This window comes from Anabas testudineus, chromosome 13, assembly GCF_900324465.2.
Source record: "Anabas testudineus chromosome 13, fAnaTes1.2, whole genome shotgun sequence".
Classification (NCBI taxonomy): domain Eukaryota; kingdom Metazoa; phylum Chordata; class Actinopteri; order Anabantiformes; family Anabantidae; genus Anabas; species Anabas testudineus.
This window is the reverse complement of record NC_046622.1, coordinates 16,270,691-16,290,402: the sequence shown is the minus strand read 5'-3', so window position 1 is coordinate 16,290,402 and position 19,712 is coordinate 16,270,691. Positions and strand designations below refer to the sequence as shown.

At 43.8% G+C, this 19,712-nt stretch overlaps 4 protein-coding genes across 5 annotated transcripts; 2 read left to right on the top strand and 2 right to left on the bottom strand.

Moving 5' to 3' along the window:
• The first annotated feature begins 439 nt into the window (after positions 1-439).
• scarf1 (scavenger receptor class F, member 1) lies at positions 440-6,995 on the top strand. The gene is made up of 11 exons (XM_026371756.1): positions 440-622; positions 908-969; positions 1,277-1,378; positions 1,855-2,395; positions 2,506-2,724; positions 3,751-3,879; positions 4,540-4,646; positions 4,771-4,882; positions 5,063-5,187; positions 5,380-5,517; positions 5,626-6,995. The coding sequence occupies exons 1-11, from the start codon at positions 522-524 to the stop codon at positions 6,747-6,749; spliced, it is 2,760 nt and encodes a 919-aa protein (XP_026227541.1). The 5' UTR covers positions 440-521; the 3' UTR covers positions 6,750-6,995.
• A 139-nt stretch (positions 6,996-7,134) lies between these two features.
• vtna (vitronectin a) lies at positions 7,135-11,077 on the bottom strand. The gene is made up of 8 exons (XM_026371784.1): positions 10,826-11,077; positions 10,548-10,667; positions 10,045-10,458; positions 9,814-9,953; positions 9,553-9,709; positions 9,287-9,439; positions 8,649-9,200; positions 7,135-8,071 (listed from the first exon to the last, which is right to left on the bottom strand). Exons 1-8 carry the CDS (start codon positions 10,992-10,994, stop codon positions 7,950-7,952), a joined length of 1,827 nt encoding a protein of 608 aa, XP_026227569.1. The 5' UTR covers positions 10,995-11,077; the 3' UTR covers positions 7,135-7,949.
• Positions 11,078-11,470: 393 nt separating this feature from the next.
• On the top strand, positions 11,471-18,095 carry sarm1 (sterile alpha and TIR motif containing 1). 2 transcript variants are annotated; one of them, XM_026371772.1, is made up of 9 exons: positions 11,471-12,848; positions 13,682-14,300; positions 14,396-14,608; positions 14,687-14,778; positions 14,856-15,182; positions 15,277-15,466; positions 15,759-15,880; positions 16,193-16,310; positions 18,023-18,095. In XM_026371772.1, exons 1-8 carry the CDS (start codon positions 12,373-12,375, stop codon positions 16,302-16,304), a joined length of 2,151 nt encoding a protein of 716 aa, XP_026227557.1. In that variant the 5' UTR covers positions 11,471-12,372; the 3' UTR covers positions 16,305-16,310; positions 18,023-18,095. The 2 variants fall into 2 exon arrangements, with proteins under 2 accessions (XP_026227557.1, XP_026227547.1); XM_026371762.1 differs by lacking the exon at positions 18,023-18,095 and adding an exon at positions 16,589-17,472.
• Positions 17,791-18,876, bottom strand: LOC113171571 (proton-coupled folate transporter-like). Its single transcript, XM_026374030.1, has 3 exons — positions 18,687-18,876; positions 18,040-18,600; positions 17,791-17,957 (listed from the first exon to the last, which is right to left on the bottom strand). The coding sequence occupies exons 1-3, from the start codon at positions 18,874-18,876 to the stop codon at positions 17,827-17,829; spliced, it is 882 nt and encodes a 293-aa protein (XP_026229815.1). The 3' UTR covers positions 17,791-17,826.
• Between the last annotated feature and the right edge of the window lie 836 nt (positions 18,877-19,712).

Sequence of the window (19,712 nt, the reverse complement as noted above, 5' to 3'; positions counted from 1 at the left end):
TTGCTATGAATGCTCAAAGTAATGACGTGATCATCTTTGTACCGACTTTCATGACTTATAAGCAGGGCGAAGGCTTTCTTAATCATCTCCTGGAGGTCTGTCAACAATAGATTCTGGGAAAAAGGTGAACATCGGGGTGTGTGTTTGTGCTTGTTCATATCCCACTAGTGTGTGTGGCAGGTTTTGTGTGTTAGTGTTCGACCATCTTTAAAAATCTCCGCTTCTGGCTGAATAGAAGGAAGTGGCTCTGACTTCCCCAGGAAATGGGAAGAGGAAACCTGGGGGCTTCGACCTCTCTGACTGTGCTAGAGCCACAAGACGACTCACAGGAGAGAGAGAGAAGAGGAAGAAGGGAAGGGTGGAGGGTAGACAGAAAGATAGAAAGAAAGAGATACTGCCTCTCCCTCTGAGTGAAAGAAGAACAAGTTGGGAGGAAATAAAGAAGTCAGGAGCAGAGTGGACACAGACGGGATAGAGAAAGACATTTGGCCAGAAGGTTTTGGATTTGGACTGGTGCGGAGATGAAGCTTCTGCTCAGGGCTCTGAGTGCTCTGCTCTGCTGCTCGTTGTGCTTCTCACACACGTTAGATGCCGCTGGGAAGAACGTCTGCCCCAGTGCCAGGTACACGTCGACTTCATCACTTGATTGGTGGCGACAGGACTGTTACACATGACTTTGACATCCTTGGATGTTAATAGAGTTTCTGTGACAAACTTCAGGGACTTGAGGGTGTACTTCTGAAGGATCTCCACCTTCTGGAGGACTGTGTGCTCTGCTGCTCTTTGTCTGAATACATGCTCCTTTTCCCGTTTGTAGTTGATCTTTTCTGGTTGGACGGCACAGAATGTTTTGTTTGTTCATTTCCAGATTGGTCAGGTAAAGTTTGATTATTTTCTGTACATTCAGGGACCCCTCCACCCTGGTCTGTTGCACTGGATGGCGTCAAGAGGGTAACGAGTGCACTATACGTGAGTTTGCTTATTCTACAGGTTTACTTATTCTTCATTTCGACTGACTGTCATTCTGTAGATGCCACACCAATGGTCTCCTTTTGGTTGTTTCTATTGAGACTGGTGATGCCACAGTCCACACTTGTAACTTCCAGCTTTGTGAAAATATGTTTTCCTCCTCTTATCTTTGGAGGGTAGGTCACATGCACATGTCTTTGACTCAACCTGAAAGTTGAGTGTCTTTGCTTCGAAGGGCTCTATCACTCACATAGTTCCAAAAGGTTCACATACTTTTTCTTGCCACTGAATGTTTGTGTGTGTGTAGCTGTGTGTGAGGGTGAGCAGGCCTGCCAAAAGAATGAGACCTGTGTGTATCCTGGAGTGTGCCGCTGCCCACCTGGCTACTTTGGAGCTCACTGCAAAACAAGTGAGTTACAATAAACAACAGGAACTCATTCTGAGATCTCACTCAGATCATTTTGATTTGTTTTAAAACATCAAGTGCAATAAATGTTAGTTTTATTGTGTAAAGTCCTGCTACATAAGTCTGCCTTCATATTTGGGTATTTGTGTCTTCTTAGTCTATGTGTTTTATTTGAAAGAAGCCAAATGGGAAGTTTAAAGGGGAAATATATACAGTATCTGAAAGGCTGAATGATTCTCAATACTGCAAGTGTAAAAGACTGAATACTGCCGCTTTCCTCTTCAACAATCAATTATATTTCATAAACTTGCCATATGCTTATATGAAAAATACTAATCTGACAAATATAGCTGTCAAATGTAAAAACCTATACTGAATGAATAAATGTGAATAATTGTACATTGCTCACACTGTGTTTTTGTACACAGATGTGAAATACAGTGTATGAATATCCTCTGTGTTTGGTTGGTTGTTGTCAGGCTGTCCTCCGGAGTTCTGGGCTTCAGACTGTCGTCAGGTGTGTCGGTGCCATCCACACGGTACCTGTAACTCTGTCACCGGCGAGTGCACCTGCAACCCAAACCGCTGGGGTCCCCTGTGCCAGTACGCCTGCAAGTGTAACCGCCACGGCCAATGCAACCCTGTCCATGGAAACTGCACCTGCGACGAAGGCTGGTGGTCGGCAACCTGCTCCAGGCCGTGCCACTGTGCCAGTGGCAACTCCGTGGGCCCCAGCTGTGAACAGCTAACAGGCCGGTGTCAGTGTCACAAAGGCTACTGGGGGCTGAAATGTCTGGTGAACTGTAGCTGCTACCTGTCGCAGTGTAATCAGAGGAATGGTGTGTGTGAGTGCGAGAAGGGTTGGTGGGGACCGAGCTGTGACCGGCGATGTAACTGTGACCTCGAACACAGCAGCTGTCACCAGGGCAATGGGAAGTGCCTGTGCTCCCCAGGATACCAGGGTGTCTACTGCAACCGGCCCTGTGAAGGTGGAAAGTATGGCAATGGGTGTAACACGAGGTAGGTGGCGACGTGTACAGTAGATCCAGTTACCCCTGTTTATTCGTTTGCTGAGCTTCCAGTACATTTTGTGTCTTATAACCAACTCTGTCTGGATCTCCTGTCCTTAGCTGTGGTCACTGTAAAGACAACCAGCTCTGCTCCGTCACTGATGGTTCCTGTGCTGCCTGCAAGCCCGGCTGGAATGGTACACGATGTGACCGCCCCTGCCTGCCCGGCTATTATGGTGACAGCTGTCAGGAGAAGTGTCCACGTTGCAGAGACAATGAGCCCTGTGACCCAGAAACTGGGAAGTGTTTGAGGTGTGACCCTGGATGGACCGGACCCAGGTGTGTGTATATGTTTGACAACCTAAATGATGAGGTCAGGTGCTTTTTACTTGACTCTTTCTTGAATATTCCATTTCAGAAAGGCAAAGTCAGTGCAGAGGTGTGGCTGGATTAAAAATAAAAACTAAACAAGGTTGGGGATTCACAGATGTCCCAGTTATTAGACACAAATTATTCTTACTTTCAGTTTTTTATGAGATTTGTTAGCTGTAATAAAATTACTGCCTTAAGGCTCCAGGCACCATGTGTGTCTGCTGGTATCCATGTATTGGATTATCTATTATGTCTGCTTATGAAAGATTACTTGCAGAGACCAAAATAATATTTAAATATACTTCAAAACAAATATTAGTTCATGCTAGTTACAGGACTTATTCTGGGAGAGTTACAGGACTTATGTTTAAAAAGGAAAAAGTGTGCACTTGTGTGCTCAATCTCAAAAATGACAACAGTATAAGGCCAAAAACATGATGTCATTCAAACATTACATTGTCCTCCTGTGTTGATGCTGTTGAAAACCAGGAACTGAGGCATATCCTAATTATAAATGCAGCTGCTTGTGGGACGTTCTGAAATCTGAAATCTGAGCTCTGGCTGCCAGAGTGTATTTTGCTGACCTGCAATATAGTCAGAAAACCAAATCCCAGAAGAGACAGCATCATTTAAACATGATCAAATAAAAATTATCCAAACGGTGGCTGCTTGCAACTGCAGGACCTTTGTTTGAGAACATTAGGTTTAAATCTTATGAGTAGTTCTGGAAAAAGTTGGCAACATGACGTGTATGCAGCTTATGCTTCATGTACTTATGCTAAACAGATGATTCATTTAGTAACCAGTTTTATACACTGTGCCTTTTCTGGACTCTGAATGAGTACACACAGTACTACAGTGTCCACGAGTCTTTAAAATAAATGTTTTAGACATTATCCACAGAAGACGGAAGATAGTTGGAACTGTTTAACACGCAGTGGTTTAAGGAGAGAAATGTCTAAATTACTTGCATCATTGCTCCCTGTCGACCAGGTGTAATGAGACCTGCTCTGACAGGACGTTTGGAGAAGCCTGCAAGTTCCTCTGTGGCCCCTGTTTCCATGGTACCTGCTGTCACGTGACAGGAAGATGTCTCTGTCAGCCAGGCTTTCATGGCGAGAGGTGAGCTGGCAGGTAGAGTTAGAAAATAAAGCAGCGCTTCCCTTTGGACAGAGTCACTCACAACTGGTTCACTCACAACTCACAAACACGAAAATCAATCTTTCATTCTGTTTTGTATTTCAGTCCTAACCTGCTGTGTTGTGATAAGCTGACTGTTGCCTAGTGTAGATACAGCCTTTTGTTCCTGAGGTTAGCTGACCTTTAAGAACATGTGATAACATTTTGGGCAAATATTTAATCTGAGATAAATTCTGTCAAAAATGGACATGGTGTTCATAGTTTCACCACAGCTTTAGCTAATCACATCTAATAGGTCCCAGATAAACACGAACATCACTCAAACACAGTAACTACATACTGCATTTTTACACATCTGTTTTATTCAGTGAGCCTGAACGCAGAGACTTTTCAGACCATTTGTGTTATAATTAGACAAACTAAAGCAAACTATATGCTTCAGAAAATTGCTGGCAGTATTGTTGTTGCAAAGATGCAGTTTGAGGTTTGCAGGCTAAAACATGCACAACTTCATTGAGGCCCCTTTGATTTTCTTGGTGATGCCACACTATGTTTTCACTGAGCACTTAAATAGATCATGATTCACTGGGTTTTTTGTTTACTGTGGAGGTGTAATGACTTCATTCGTTGGTTTGTTTCCAGCTGTAACAGCAGCTGCCCCTCCCTGCAGTTTGGGCCCAACTGTTCCTCTGTCTGCGAGTGTGGTTATGGGGTCAGCTGCCACCCAGTCACTGGAGTCTGCCCCAACAGTACGTCCCAGCCTCTCTCCCTCTATCCATACCTCCGTCCCTCCATCCATTCATGTATACGTGTACATATGTAATGTACGAGCCTAAAGCGCATCACATGTTTCTTGATATGTGTGTGTACCAGGTCATAGAACTGCTGTACTAGTTGGCGTGCTGGTCCCGCTGCTCCTGTTGCTGTTGGCCGTGCTCTGCTGTTGTTTGTGTTGTGGAGGAAGCCCTGTGGATCGCAAAGACAGGTCTGTAGCCCACCTGCCTTAATTACGGTAGTGTTACATCCACTTAGCATAGGGCCAAAGCCAGAACATGATTGGACTACTGGACTAGAGTTCATGATCTCTTAGATAATGATGTAATATTTCAATATTTCTGGTGACCCAATCAATCTTGTTTATTCATTAAAACAAGTTTTTTTCTAGGGAGACTTTGGCTGATGGAGGTTTGTCAGTCCGGATGAAATATCACGTCTACAGTGTCCTGGCTAACATCGGTGCTGCCCTCCCCTGTATATCTAACTGGTCCTCCGGTCTTCCTCGTGTCACTGGTCAGTACGACAACACTTATAGTGTAAACACAGATCTATAGTGTAAAACACTTAAATAGCACACTTCAATGGACAGCCACAGAGGTGTACTTAGACCAGTAGATGTCAGAAGAAAAGGTTATTTAATTTATAGAATTATACTGCATGTGGGTATGTATATCCACTAACTTCTGATCTGTTTCTGTGTTTCAGTGTCTCACCATGACCCAGAGTTGACCTTTAACCACAGCTTCATTGAGCCTCCGTCCTCTGGCTGGGTGACTGAGGGCTCGTCGTTCGAAAGCGACGAAGAGGAGGGAGAGGCTCTCTACTGTGTACCTCCAAGAGAAGGTCGGTGCAGGGATATGGTTTATTTAACTTTGCATTGCCCTCCTCAGGCGGTGAGCAGAACTGCCCCAGTAAACTTTATTCTTACATTGCTTGTTCTCTCTTTCACAGACATCCCGGCAGTGGCAGGTGGCGAATTCCAGGAGATGAGTTCAAAGTGTAACATGTTCTTAGACCCATCAGGCTTCAGTAGTGAGGACATCACCTCGCCCTTCAACATCCCACGCACCTCCAGCATAGCTAAATCCAAACGCCCATCTGTATCTTTTGCCGAGGGCACTCGCTTCAGCCCCAAAGAGAGGCGAGGGTCAGCTCAGGATCCCAACGGTATCTCTCGCAACAAACCCAAAGCCAACTGGGGAGTTCTGATGCTCTCTGCTCTCCAAAATCAGGGGAGTGCCTCTAGGACGGGGGAGGAGGATGCGACAGAGGGTGAAGAAAGGGAAGATGAAGTGGATGAGCAGGCAACAGACAACCAGGAGTCAAACTATGATGCAGTGGATCAGGAAGACAGAACTCCTTCCCGGGCCAACATGCAGGTCCCTGGGGGATCAGGAAGAAGGCGGACTATGTCAAATACAGCTGCTAATAAAGGGAACCAGCTGCCAACATCTGCCTCAGATCCTCAGGTGGCAGGGCCAAATAAGGTCACCACAGTTTATGTGACTGTGGGTAAAGCAGGCAGGCCTGTGTCAAAGACAGAGCCGAGCTCTGAAGGCCGCGTTCAGGCCATGCTGCGGCGAATCGGAAGCCTGCAGAGACAAAGGGAGCAGGAGTCTGGAAAACTCAAACCCAAAGTGGGTGAGGGTATTACCAAACCACCCAGGAGGAAACTTGGAGCACGGGCAACTGTGTGGGAGCAGGGAGGGCCGCCTGGAGAGGAGGGAGGCATATGTAAGCCCATCAGGAGAAAGCATGCTTCTGCTAACCCCCCCGACACAGCAAGCGTAAATGACGCTCCATCATCAGACGGCAGCACTCCCAAAAGGCCGCTGTCGTCTGTTTTAAAGAGCGTACCAGAGGTGGTTTCATCTGACTCAGGGTCTGATCTCAGGGCTGAGGGAAGCACACGGCAGGGTGGTTACCCCGGCTCAGGGCAAACAGAGAGCAACTACCTGACTGTGGGACCACCAGGAGACACTGTGAGTCTCACTGAGGTCATTGCTAATAAAGGAGCAGTGGTCAGTGTGAATGATGAGCCCTGCTACGAAAATGTCATGATTAAACCCTCATAACCTCTGAGACGCTAATAAGTCAGCAGGTCTGATACAAATACAACATCATGAAGTATTTATTATTCTGCAGTTGCAATGTTACAGCCATAATAGAAAAAAATAGTAATTGAATGAGTGCAAACCAGGGATTTTTGAAATATGATATGTGTAGCTGACATTTATTAACCATTAGCCTAAATTCTAGTGAATATAGATAAAAACAAATACAACTGGATCTTCAAAGATAAATTTGACATAGAAAAAACAGGATATCATATGTGGTATGTAAGTAATTTCTACTAATAACACCACTTATTGCGCTCAGAATCTCAGATAATGACATGAGTATGTAGTGGGACAACCGAGTGTCTGTGAGACACGGAGTAAACATCCAAGTACTGTAATATCTTGGCCAAAACATGTCTTTTTATGTGAGAAGAGATAAACAGACATTGGAAAAATAAAGCAGTCATGAACATCTGGTTTGTACCAGGACGACAAGAACAAATCACACACGACAGTAATGTTTTGGTTTTTGAAAACTGCTGAAAAATATAAGAGCAAGCTGTAACAGATTGCGAGTATACAATTATATGTGTCACTTTGAATCAGTGCACAGTGCATCCTGTCAAAGCCACTAATATTCAGTCTATTGTAATTTTAATGCTTTTGAACTGGACGACAGAAACATTTGTTGTTTGCTAAATTGTTTTTTTAAGTGCAACATGATTTAATAGCTTTTTGTGTTTCATGTGTTCATATCACTGTATACATGTTTAGAAATAACATAATGTCATTTGTAGGTAGATGATAAAAGAAAACACCTGTGACTTTGTGTGTGTGTGTGTGTGGATCTTTGCATGGATTCAAATTGACAAACTCCTTAAATACTTTGACAAAAACTCAGAAATATCAAGCTGTGAACCTGAAAACATAAAAATAAATTTGACAACCTTTATATTATCATCTGCTTGTTTTGACTAGTTATATGTATTAAAGTAGGTTAACTGATGTTGAGAACTTATTAAATAACTCATACTAGCTGGACTTTGGCTGTGACGAGCACTGCGTGGACTTTGATTCATTGCCAATATGTGCTCACATTGATGAGCAGATAGTTATGTGTTGTTCTGAACATGTTTGAAAAACTTCTAACAGCCAACGGCCTGAGTGAAAAAGAAAAATGTGTTTATATATGTATATATACTAAAAATAATGGGGCTACTTCTTCTCTGCTCCAGTGGTGTTTGAGCAGCCGAGCCAGTACTTGGCAATAGACCTGGGATATGGAGGCCTGGCTGGATCAACTCTCTTGGTCCTAAGGTCCACTCTGAAGTATTTGTCTACAAAACAACATAAAACAAAAGTTATTAATTTTATCACTCTGCAAAACCTGACAGCTGTTAATCGGTTAACAATTGCTCTAATATGTATTTAATGTAATAAAAAAACTGATACCAAGCAGTATGTTATTATTATCAAGATTCAACAAATCACTCCTTGGTAAATCATAAACCAGACAACATGTAAAGGTGAAGTACACAGAAAGAAGTGAGTAAGAGGAAGTCATGTGCTCTGATACACAGCATGTGAAACTAGTTCTGAGAAGCGTTGTGTAGTGAGAATTAGTGGGTAATATTTAGTTCCTCTGTACCTGTGATTTCCTCTCATTAGTCAAGTACTGTAGCAGATGAATGGAAAATGTCTGAATGCAACTGTTTTAATCATGCAGCCCCTGGTATCATCACAGTACTGTACTGTGTGTGTGTGTGTGTATGGTTTCTCACATGTAAGGATTTTCATTATAAATCAAATACATCTAGATTTTGGATCCTTTTTACAACATTACTTGGTAATGTAACAAATGTTTATGAGAATCTTTCTCTATTTCTGACCCAGTAAAAACTCTAACTGTGTTACCTCCTTTAAAGAAGTAGACACTCTGTACGGGGAGACTCCTCTGTGGCGGGTCCCAATATGATCTGTCATCTCTGGAGTCGTAGTTTCCTCTGTTGTTCTGCCCGTATCGATCTCTCCTTCTGTCCTGGTCCCAGTCTCTGTCCCATCGTCTGTCCCAGTCTCGTCCAAGCCTCTCCTCCATCTCCATCCTCCTCTCTGCCAACCTCAGACCCATTTCCATCCCCTTTTTGGCAAAGTCCTGACCCATGTTCATCCCCTGCTCAGCCATGGAGCCCCAGGAGGGTGAGCGGCTTTGCCTCCTGCGACCCCACTGTTGTCCATACTGTTGTCCATACTGTTGTCCATACTGTTGTCCATACTGTTGTCCATACTGCTGGTTCCACTGTTGTCCATACTGTTGTCCCCACTGCTGGTCAGGCTGGTAATCACTGCGACGTGGTGTCGACCTCGAGGGGCTGATGTAGATTCTTCCAGCCATGGCAGCATCCACAGGAGGCTTGATGCCCTTCCAGTCCTTGTCAATGAAGTGGTGATGGTCATGGCGCTGAGGCACTGAGGATGGTTAGAAACACTAAATAAGCTAAATAAAAAGTGACAACACTTCTCCACACAAGGATACATGATCTAGAAAGACTCACAGTCAGAGAAGAGCTCCCTGAACACACGCTCATAGTTGTTGTAGTATACGTCAGTGTAGCGCCTGAACAACGTAGATGGAGAGCTCTGAGACATGGTGATACACTCCTCATGAGAGGGCTGGTGTAGAAACACATAGATGTAATACTGGTCCCCTGGAAAAGATACCAAGATGGCCCACATGAAACTGTTTCAATGATACATTCAGTAGTATTTTAAATGTATTTATTAGAAGTATTTGGATATAAGGTGAAATATTTTACTGTACCTTTGAAAAAATATACTTTCTCTTTTCCATGGTGACCTGCGGCAGGGAGGGCAAATGCTGCATCCACATGATCAGGAATCTTTTCAAAGCCCACACTGATGTCTCGAGGATAGTCGTCATCCAGTACACCATCATCAAACCTCCAGTACTTGTTTCCCTGTTGAAATGAGTTTGAACGTTAGGTTTTGTCAAAGCAGATTTAGCCAGTTAGCCATTAACTGGCTAAATCTTCACTAATAAGCCCAGTGTCTGTGTCGTCACCTTAAAGATGTAGGTCTTTCCCTGACAGTTGATACGAGTGAAGGCAGCATCAATAGGTCCGCTGATGCCCCACACGTCCTTAATGAGCTTTGGATAACCAGGTAGCACTGACTTCTGGTCCAGTTCAAAAAAATACTCTCCTAGAAAACACATCATATATCATTATAGTCCTTTAACAACAAAAGGCACTTTGGGTAGGAGAATTTGCATATTACACTGCCAGCCACTCACCTCTGAAGGCAAATATAGAACCATTTTTTAGCTGCATAAAAGAGTCAAAAGGTCTCCCACTGCACGCCTCAGCATCTGGATCAGGGGCTTCAGTAGTGGCTGCTGTGGCTGGAACAGTGGTCGTGGTCTCAGCTGTGACGGGGTCCTTCTGTGTGGTCAAGACTGTGTCTGAAATGCGTGTCATGTGGGTATCAGTGATTCTCTGGGCTACAGTGTCCATCAGTCGAGGGGGTTTGGTCATTTCTAGTGTGGTTTCCGGATGGTGCTGTGGTCTGTCGCCAAAGTCTGTCATGGGCTGGTGAGTGGGCTCGGGCTGACGACTGACACTCACAGACAGCTCTGAACGGGCAGGGGGTGTCGTGGCACCTTCCAACAGCTCATCATCTTCTGCGAACATAAATGTGTCTCCGCGAGCTGAAGAGAGATAAAAGTCATATCAACGACCATGTTTGTCTGCACCATTTTGACAGATGACTTACAACGTGAGCAGAGACAGCTCTTACTTATCCTGCCACAGATGGCTTCATAGTCTGAGCAGCAGCTCTTGTAATACTGGCACATAGAGTCGCACTGGCACTCCCTCTGAGAGTCGAAGCCATTCTCGCATCGAGCCATGCAGGACTCTTCAGATGAAGAATACAGAGTTGAAGAAAAAGTTAACTACTTTGTCCAGTAGTCCCATTAAGAGTCTTACTACAACATGTAATCACAGCACAGACATTCAGCAGAATTCATTTATTTGCTTCCTAATCATTAACCTTTCTAGCTATTAAGTACTCACCATCTCCAGCAAAGGTCTCTGAGAGCAGAGCAAGCAGCAGGACAGCCCACAGCCTCATGTTGCCTGTGCTCTGTGAGACGGTAATGACGGACTGTGTGCTCCCAGTCATTGGAAACATGTGGCAGTCACCCCACCTTCTTGTTTGCTTTAACCTTATTTGCAAATCCATCTCTGCTCCAGCAAGTAAACAGAGACACAGAAATAAAGAGGTCGACAAGAAAGAAAACTTGAAGTCATGTGACTATCTATTGATTTCTCTACAGTCTGCGTTCGCAGTTTTACTACAATTGTTGGGTAACAATGTGATATTTGGTCATTTTTTTGAAGTTTCCAGATTTCTACAGTGGAAAGAGAAAGTATGTGAACCGATTTTGGATGGATTGCAGTAGCTGGAGATTAGACCTGCACAACGTTCAGCACATTTCATCCTTTCCAGACCAACTTCAGCTCTGACATATTCTTTTGAGCTTATCCCACAGTGTCTCTGGGGCCTGGCCACTTTGCCATCATGTAGGAGAAAATGATCCCCAAGTTAACCAAACCAATGTATCCCACAGTTAGCGATTTGTTAGAAGTTGGGAAATGCAACAGGACAATGACCTGATCAATGGGAACATTGCAATCTATAGCTGCAGGACAATTAGAATTTAAACAGTCTCTCTCTCTGTGTGTGTATATATATATAGATAGATAGATAGATAGAGAGAGAGAGAGAGAGAGAGAGATGATGCTGTATCTTAATTATACAATCAATAATTTTACTTTTACTTCACTGTGACTTTCCAGTACTCCTCCAAACGTAGACTTTAATATTAATATTAATCACCATAACCATTAATGTTCAAACGTCCTCAGTTAATAAATACATTCTTCACACATAGACAGCGTATTTAAAAAAAAAACACATGACGTGACTAGAAGACTTTGTTATCCACTTCCTCCAGCAAAGGGTCCGCGCTGTTTACAGACATTCAAGATCAGGAAGAGCCTGCTCTGAGTGGCTGTGATGCAGAGAGGAGGTGGAGGATGGTGGAGGATGGGGCTCGTCTGCGCCTCTGACCGTATGTGCAGCCGGTGGGCGGCGCAGACCCCAGAAGACAAACACACAGTCCGCTGATGCTGTCCGAGGGATGCGACAGGTCGGGTGCTGCTGATGGAGAGCGGGCTCGGATTTAAGACCAGGAAACTACCAGCGGCGGTGCGTCGGATGCGCAGGAAAGCGTGCAGAGGATCAGGCCTTTGTCTGCAGAGCCTCACTGAAAACAAGACAGGAAGTCGTCAACGATAGTTTGTTTTCTCCTCTGTAGCCCTTCAGCTCGAGGTCGTGCGCGCTGGGATTGACTGATCAGACATTAGTGCGTGAGTGAAGACACAAAGAGAGAAACACCCTGAGACCTGTGAGGAGTCTCTAGCAGCTCACTGACACAGGGACCGATGCCATTTGGTGAAAGCTGACGCTTTTGGTTTATAACAGGGGCTTTGTTACCACACACACACACACACACACACACACACACACACACACACACACAGCTCACACTTGGTAGATGCTTTTCTCCCTGACGCTCTTCCTGTGGAGCTTCTACCGACGTCTCTACATCATGTTCAGCTCAGACAGACTCACGGTGCCTGAGTATGTCAGCCGGCTGCAGAGAGGGAGGAGCGGCTCCGGCTCCAGCTCCGGCTCCGACCCCAGAGCGGTCTCTCCGGGCATCAATGCCGACGTCCAGGCGGTTTTGGACTCATCACTCCCCGCCCTGCGCTCCGCCATCAGGAGGCTGAAGTCGGGCAAGGAAAGCTCCGAGTCAGACGAGATCCGCAGGGCCATCGCCGAGATCTTTCAGCTGGTGGAGGAGGCCTGGGTTCTGCCCACTGTAGGCCGTCGGGTGGCCGAGGAAATCTGCAACAGAATCCGGCTGGACGGAGGCCTGGAGCTGCTGCTTCAGCTCCAGCAGACACCTGCCGTGGAGATCACCTATGAGTCTGCAAAACTGCTGGAGCAGATCCTGATTTCAGAGAACAGGTAGGGAAAGCACAGGGCTGGACCAAATAATGTGATATAATAATGTGAACACCCGGACAGGATGATGCGTTTGGTTTGAGCTTAAGTCACAGAAGTGTTTTATTTGTAGGCTACAGGACAAAACAGCACAAACACTTGATGATATACTGCCACAAGGCCACCCGACAGAAAAATAACTAAACAAGTTACAGAATAATGTCATGAAGGACAGTTATCTAGTAAGACACAGTCTCAACATAAAGTTTAACTTCAGCAGTTTTAAAAGGGAAGTTTTTTTTTATTTGGGATTAATAATGTTTTATGATAAAATAAGTTATTTATAGATCTATGGAATTGTAAAAAGTAAATTTCACATTTTTAATTTCAAGGGTTTTTAACTTGGGGTTAACCTGGTTTTAAAACACTGAGCACAGAGTGGAAACTGATGCCAAAATGCTTGTTCTGTTGAAACAGCAGCCTGTCTATCTATCTATCTATCTATCTATCTATCTATCTATCTATCTATCTATCTAGATAGATAGATAGATAGATAGATAGATAGATAGATAGTCCACCTCATCGCTATCTAAATAAATAGATAGATAGAGAGACTGCTGCCATTTATTTCAGTTAACAATGACATACAGCAGATAAAAGCAGCAAATGCTCATACTTTAGTAGTGGGATGCTCATCAATGTTTGTACATGACTTAAATCCAAATTACTTGAATTTTCAAAACTGGCAAATAGGGACTGACTGATTCATACAACTGTATCATTTGTTTTCATTTAAATCAAATCTACAATCCTGTGTGATGCCAGTTTGTCACCATATTTGTTTTTTCTACTGACAGAGATTATGTAGCCCGTATCGGTCTGGGTGTCATCCTCAACCTGACTCGACAGCAGGAAGACGCCCAGCTGGCTCGCAGTGTCTCCGGGATCCTGGAGCACATGTTCAAACACACTGAGGAGACTTCTGTCCACCTCATTGCTAACGGTGCCCTGGATGCCCTCCTCTTCTGGTGTAGAAGCACAGATCCCACTGTGCTGCGACACTGCGCTGTGGCCTTAGCTAACTGTGCAATGTATGGAAGCCACCGGTGTCAGCGATGGATGATCGAGAAACAGGCAGCCGAGTGGCTTTTCCCATTGGCTTTTTCCAAAGAGGATGAGCTCATTCGCTTCCACGCATGCCTGGCCGTAACTGTGTTAGCTGCAAACCGAGAAATTGAGAAAGAAGTTGTTAAGTCTGGGACGTTGGAGCTGGTGGAGCCATTCATTGCGTCTCTTGATCCAGATGACTTTGCTCGCAGTTTGTTGGACAGTGCAGACTGCATGCAGGGAAAGACGGCTTCTGATCTTCAGCATCTGTTGCCATTATTGGATGGCACAAGAGTGGAGGGAAAGTGCATTGCAGCCTTTTACCTTTGTGTTGAGACCAGCATCAAATCCCGTCAGCACAACACCAAGGTACTCTCACTGTCGGCTTTGTGTAGAACTCAAAATGTAAGTAACATACACCTGGATTTGTTGTGACTAAGTTTTCATTTGTCCTCCCTCTCAAAATATTTCAAGAGATTGGAGCAGTGCAGAGCCTTAAAAGAATCGTCATGTACTCCAGTAATGGCACAGCATGTGCCCTGGCAAAGCGGGCGCTGAGCATGATGGGAGAAGGAGTGCCGAAACGGATTCTGTCAAGTGTGCCCAACTGGAAAACCTGTGAAGTGCTGACCTGGCTGCAGCAGGTTGGCTTCAGCGCCTACTGTGACTGTTTCCAGGTGAGTAAAACATCAGTGTCAGGTAAATAGTAGGTTTGTGGTTCAGTATCTGAGACGTTCTCTGCTGTCACTTTGTAGGAGCTTCAGGTGGATGGAGACCTCCTGCTGAACATCACAGACCAGGATCTGAGCTCTGATTTGGGCATGACTGCGGGTCTCACACGAAAGAGGCAGGTGATGCAAACCCAGTAACGATCGGAATAAAAAAGTAAAACCTGTCTAATTCATTCATTTTAAAACTCTCCAGGTTCCTGAGAGATCTGCGTGTGTTGAAGACTTATGCCAACTACTCCACATGTGACCCAAACAACATGGCTGACTGGTTAGCTGAAGTGGATCCTCGATTCCGCCAGTACACCTACGGCCTGGTCCAGTCAGGAGTCGATCGCAACAACGTCCAGCAGCTGACGGATCAGCAGCTTCAGCACGACTGCCTCATAGATAATGGAGTCCACAGGGCCAAGATACTCTCTGCTAGCCGCAAGCCCATAAGACCCTGTCACACAGATGCGCAGCCTGCAGGGCCAGATGTGTTCATCAGCTATCGTCGGACTACGGGATCCCAGCTGGCCAGGTAGTGATTCAGAAGGAGAACTGGTATAAGTTATACCCAGAGAAAGAAGTGATGTATTCTCATGACCTGTACTAAATCATTTTTTTTTCTAAAGCCTCCTGAAGGTCCACCTGCAGGTTCGAGGATACAGCGTCTTCATAGATGTGGAGAAGCTGGAGGCCGGTAAATTTCAGGACAAACTAATTCAGAGTGTACAGCGAGCACGTAACTTCATCCTCGTCCTGTCTGCCAACGCTCTCGACAAGTGTATGGGCGACACAGACATGAAGGACTGGGTGCATAAGGTCAGAGGTTTTCCATTCTCTGCATGTTTAGGAATCCATGTTGAAATGTCAGGTTTCATTTTCAGGTCTCTAGTTTATGCTTGAAACTTTTCAGTCCACTGCCAATAAAGCCACAAGCATCGCTTTAAGACAACATTTGAATAAATGCAAACTAGTATAGTTTTACTTTTTAATAAGTGGAAGAACTTTAACTTTTTTTCTATACAGATATTCTGTTAATGCAGCTTATCATCTAGTTGAATACTAGCTCCTTTAAAATGCACAAAACAATAAATTCTCATTGAACTTACAGGAGATCGTCACGGCCTTGGCTGCTAAGAAGAACATAGTTCCTGTCACAGATAATTTTATGTGGCCTGACCCCATGTCTTTGCCGGAGGACATGAGAGCTATTCTAAACTTCAATGGCATCAAGTAAGTTACTGCATACTCTCAAACTGCAGTACATCTGTCTAATTGGGGCATTGAGATGTTCACCACACGGCCATGTCGTGCATCTATTTAATGAAGAGAGGAAATCCTTTACACTACAGGTTTAACGCAGCTAATTTAAGTTTCAGTTTGTGGTGTGAATAGACAGTGACCTTTTCTGCTAACTTGATAATTATTTCTTCTAATGAAAGTTGTATTTTTTATGATGGGTATTTCACCAATCTGTAAAATAACTGATTTTCCTTTAATGCATAAATCAATCATTTAAATAGCTCTTGCTGTCTCTTGACACAGGTGGTCCCATGAGTATCAGGAAGCCACGATTGAGAAGATCCTGCGCTTTCTAAAAGAACCCCAAGACCAAACTGACGGCCCCAACGCCTCCAAGGAGCAGAAAAAGAAATAAACTGATGTGAGCTATAAAAAACTAATTCTACATGGCCTCTGGTGAACTGTGTGGCAGCTTTCCCTGCCCAAAGGCACATGAAGTGAATTTGATCATGATTATGTGTCACATATAGGCCGACTACATGTAGACCCTATATATATATATATATATATATATATATATATATATATATATATATATATATATTGCAAATTAATAAAATAATTGAATTTAAAAAGTGACTTCAGATTGTACATATTAAAATCTATACCTTTAATTTTAGTATCCTCATACTATCTCAGGTACATAACTGTGATACATCCGCCCTCTCTGACACCCAGCAAAATCATCAACAGCAATTTCTGAGGCATCCATTAACACATCAGTCTTAATATTATTTACAATATGCAATGTCTACAATTTTACTGACATTTAAGTTTTGGTTTTGCTTGGTGTCCACAGTGGGCACAATTTAAAATGCAGGCATATTGTACAGAAAGAAATGAGCTACAATCTGTGTAACCGCATCCCAGATTTAACCAAATACATACTTAAGGAGTGTATAGGTAGCAAAAACACCCATGGAGTATTAAATAGTTCCCTCTTCTGTAAAGGTGGATTAAATAATACTTTGAATGGACATGATATATACAGAAAGGCTCTGATGAATTATTGCACTAACAATAACTTTGTTTGTTATACAGATGTATCTCGTAGACTGCCTTTGAAACATAGTGTAGTACATTAAACTGTCTTTTAATACTACTGATTTGAGGTTTGATTCACCACAGTGTTAGATCTGGTAAGTAACTATCTGTCCAGCAATATGACACGTAGAGGCTTGAAGAAATATACAAGACCACCGGAAAATAACTTGTAAATCACTGTAAAAGAAATAATCCAGTAAACTTCCTGCTTTATGATTTTACAAATGATTGAATTATTTGGTTGATTTGCATCTTGCAAATGAATCCAATCATCATCAAGATGTTGTTTCAGCTTTGCAGTTCTTTTTTCTGATACCACCTTATTACTGTCTGCCTCCAACGTCCACCTCATTTATTGAGTATATGCTGTGGGACTGACATTGGCGTACTTGAAGCAGTAACACTGGGTCCCATTATTTGTCATTGAGTGTGGTCTTTTTATTTCATTATCATCAGAAATAAAATATGTTGTCCATTAACAGTGACATGGTTAATTTGAACTTTCATATTTTGTAAATTGTAAACAGAAAGTTTAACCAACATATTCATTACAAAATATCCAGTTCTGTTCAAATACACAACATGATGACTTATTAATAATGCACGAGTGATTACAGTGAAGAACCGATCATTTTATTTGTGTTTCTATGGAATGGTTTCGCACCTGTAGCTTAATTCATTTAATTCTGGCTCACTGACTCATTCAACAACACAGCTGACACAGCTCTCATTTCCAGATGCGTCCTGATCATTTGTACAACCAATGCTCATCTTTTTAAGCCAGACAGTTCTCACAGATCTGGACTTTTTTAAGTGTTAGACAGTTTGTTGTGTTAAAACACAGATTTAAACATGTATGTTAGTACATAAACTGACTGACCTTGCTCTGAAGGATCCACGAGTTTGGACAGCTTCGACCTGAGCACAGGTGTTGCAGCCATGAAGAGGAAACACAGACCATAACCTGGTGAAGAACTATTAGAAAACAATATTTTAATCAACCACTGCATTTTAAAAAACCTTCTGTAGGTCACCAACTCTCTCACCTGTGAACATAAGTTGGGTGGTGTCAGCTACAGAGAAGACCAGCAGTCCGGTGATATTAGAGGCCAGACCCACAAGAGCGACCCAGGAGTCCTTCAGACAGTACTGCATGATTTTCAGCCCCAGCAGACTGCTCAGGTAGGCCAGATGCTGAGCTGCCGAGCCATACCCGATGAGTGCGGGTCCCCAGCACAGCGGTGAACTCAGCTCATATAACACATACAGGTCCCTGCCGCCGAAGTGTACAGTCACCACCAGGAAGAAACATAGTGTGTAAAGCCACAACTTGCATCTGTGAAATCCTCCACTGCCCTCACTGCCATTGCCTCCTGTTGAGTAGAGGTGCCAGACAGCCTTATGGTGATGGGAGGTGAGAAGCTTTGCACTGGGGTCTGGTGGGACAGACTCGCGTACAAACAGGTAAGCATAAAGAGATGAAGCCAAGTTGGTGGCCAGGACGAGCCAGAATGGGTTGATGTACCTGAATGAAAGCGTAAATATAAGTAATGATTCAAGCTCTGTGCATTGAAGCACAGAATATAAGCATCTTATAGAGACTGTGTCTTTGCAGCATTAGCCATCTCTCACCCTTGTGCCCGCCGCCACTGCCCTCCAATGATGTTGGCTAGCATGCCTGAAAGACCCAGACAGGCCTCCAACACTGCCACCCTGAATGTACGGGACCTCCTGTCACTGGTATCTGCCACGTAGGCAAAGCAGCCTGCAAGGATGGCATTAAAATCCCCCGAAAGGCCGCTAAGCAGCCTGCCCACGAGAAAGTACACCACAGGTAGCTTCAGATACATCACCACTAAGTAAACCCCAGCCTGCAGGGCCATGCCAAAGTTGGGGAGGATGAGCACTGGCCTTCAGCATGACTGCCTCGTAGATAATGGAGTCCACAGGGCCAAGATACTCTCTGCTAGCCGCAAGCCCTTGACCCTTGAATTTTCAGGTTTCATTTTCAGGTCTCTAGTTTATGCTTGAAACTTTTCACTCGACTGCCAATAAAGCCTCAAGCATCGCTTTAAGACAACATTTAACTAAATTAAGAATAAATGATTTTATGTGGCCTGACCCCATGTCTCTGCCGGAGGACACGAGTTATTCTTCAATGGCATGAAGTGAGTTACTGCATACTCTCAAACTGTAGTACATCTGTCTAATTGGGACAGTGCATTCAGGTGTTCACCACACGGCCATGTGGTGCATCTATTTAATGAGGAGAGGAAATCCTTTACACTACAGGTTTAATGCAGCTAATTTCAGTTTCAGTTCATGGTGTGAATAGACAGTGAGCTTTTCTGCTAACATGATAATTATTTCTTCTAATGAAAGTTGTATTTTTTATGATGGGTATTTCACCAATCTGTAAAATAACTGATTTGCTTTTAAAGCATAAATCAATCATTTAAATAGCTCTTGCTGTCTCTTGACACAGGTGGTCCCATGAGTATCAGGAAGCCACGATTGAGAAGATCCTGCGCTTTCTAAAAGAACCCCAAGACCAAACTGACGGCCCCAACACCTCCAAGGAGCAGAAAAAGAAATAAACTGATGTGAGCTATAAAAAACTAATTCTACATGGCCTCTGGTGAACTGTGTGGCAGCTTTCCCTGCCCAAAGGCACATGAAGTGAATTTGATCATGATTATATGCTCACAATCAAGTAGAA

Excerpts from the sequence above, each read along its gene's own strand:
- scarf1 (XM_026371756.1), top strand. The coding sequence starts at position 522 with ATGAAGCTTCTGCTCAGGGCTCTGAGTGCTCTGCTCTGCTGCTCGTTG. Across the intron at positions 970-1,276 it reads GGGTAACGAGTGCACTATAC|CTGTGTGTGAGGGTGAGCAG; the intron begins GTGAGTTTGCTT and ends GTGTGTGTGTAG. Across the intron at positions 1,379-1,854 it reads TGGAGCTCACTGCAAAACAA|GCTGTCCTCCGGAGTTCTGG; the intron begins GTGAGTTACAAT and ends GGTTGTTGTCAG.
- vtna (XM_026371784.1), bottom strand. The coding sequence starts at position 10,994 with ATGGATTTGCAAATAAGGTTAAAGCAAACAAGAAGGTGGGGTGACTGC. Across the intron at positions 9,710-9,813 it reads GAAAGACCTACATCTTTAAG|GGAAACAAGTACTGGAGGTT; the intron begins GTGACGACACAG and ends TCATTTCAACAG. Across the intron at positions 9,440-9,552 it reads GAAAGTATATTTTTTCAAAG|GGGACCAGTATTACATCTAT; the intron begins GTACAGTAAAAT and ends TATCTTTTCCAG.
- sarm1 (XM_026371772.1), top strand. The coding sequence starts at position 12,373 with ATGCTTTTCTCCCTGACGCTCTTCCTGTGGAGCTTCTACCGACGTCTC. Across the intron at positions 14,779-14,855 it reads GCGGGTCTCACACGAAAGAG|GTTCCTGAGAGATCTGCGTG; the intron begins GCAGGTGATGCA and ends AAAACTCTCCAG. Across the intron at positions 15,183-15,276 it reads ACGGGATCCCAGCTGGCCAG|CCTCCTGAAGGTCCACCTGC; the intron begins GTAGTGATTCAG and ends TTTTTTCTAAAG.
- LOC113171571 (XM_026374030.1), bottom strand. The coding sequence starts at position 18,876 with ATGGCCCTGCAGGCTGGGGTTTACTTAGTGGTGATGTATCTGAAGCTA. Across the intron at positions 18,601-18,686 it reads GGTGGCAGTGTTGGAGGCCT|ACACAGTCTCTATAAGATGC; the intron begins GTCTGGGTCTTT and ends AATGCTGCAAAG. Across the intron at positions 17,958-18,039 it reads CACCCAACTTATGTTCACAG|GTTATGGTCTGTGTTTCCTC; the intron begins GTGAGAGAGTTG and ends GTTCTTCACCAG.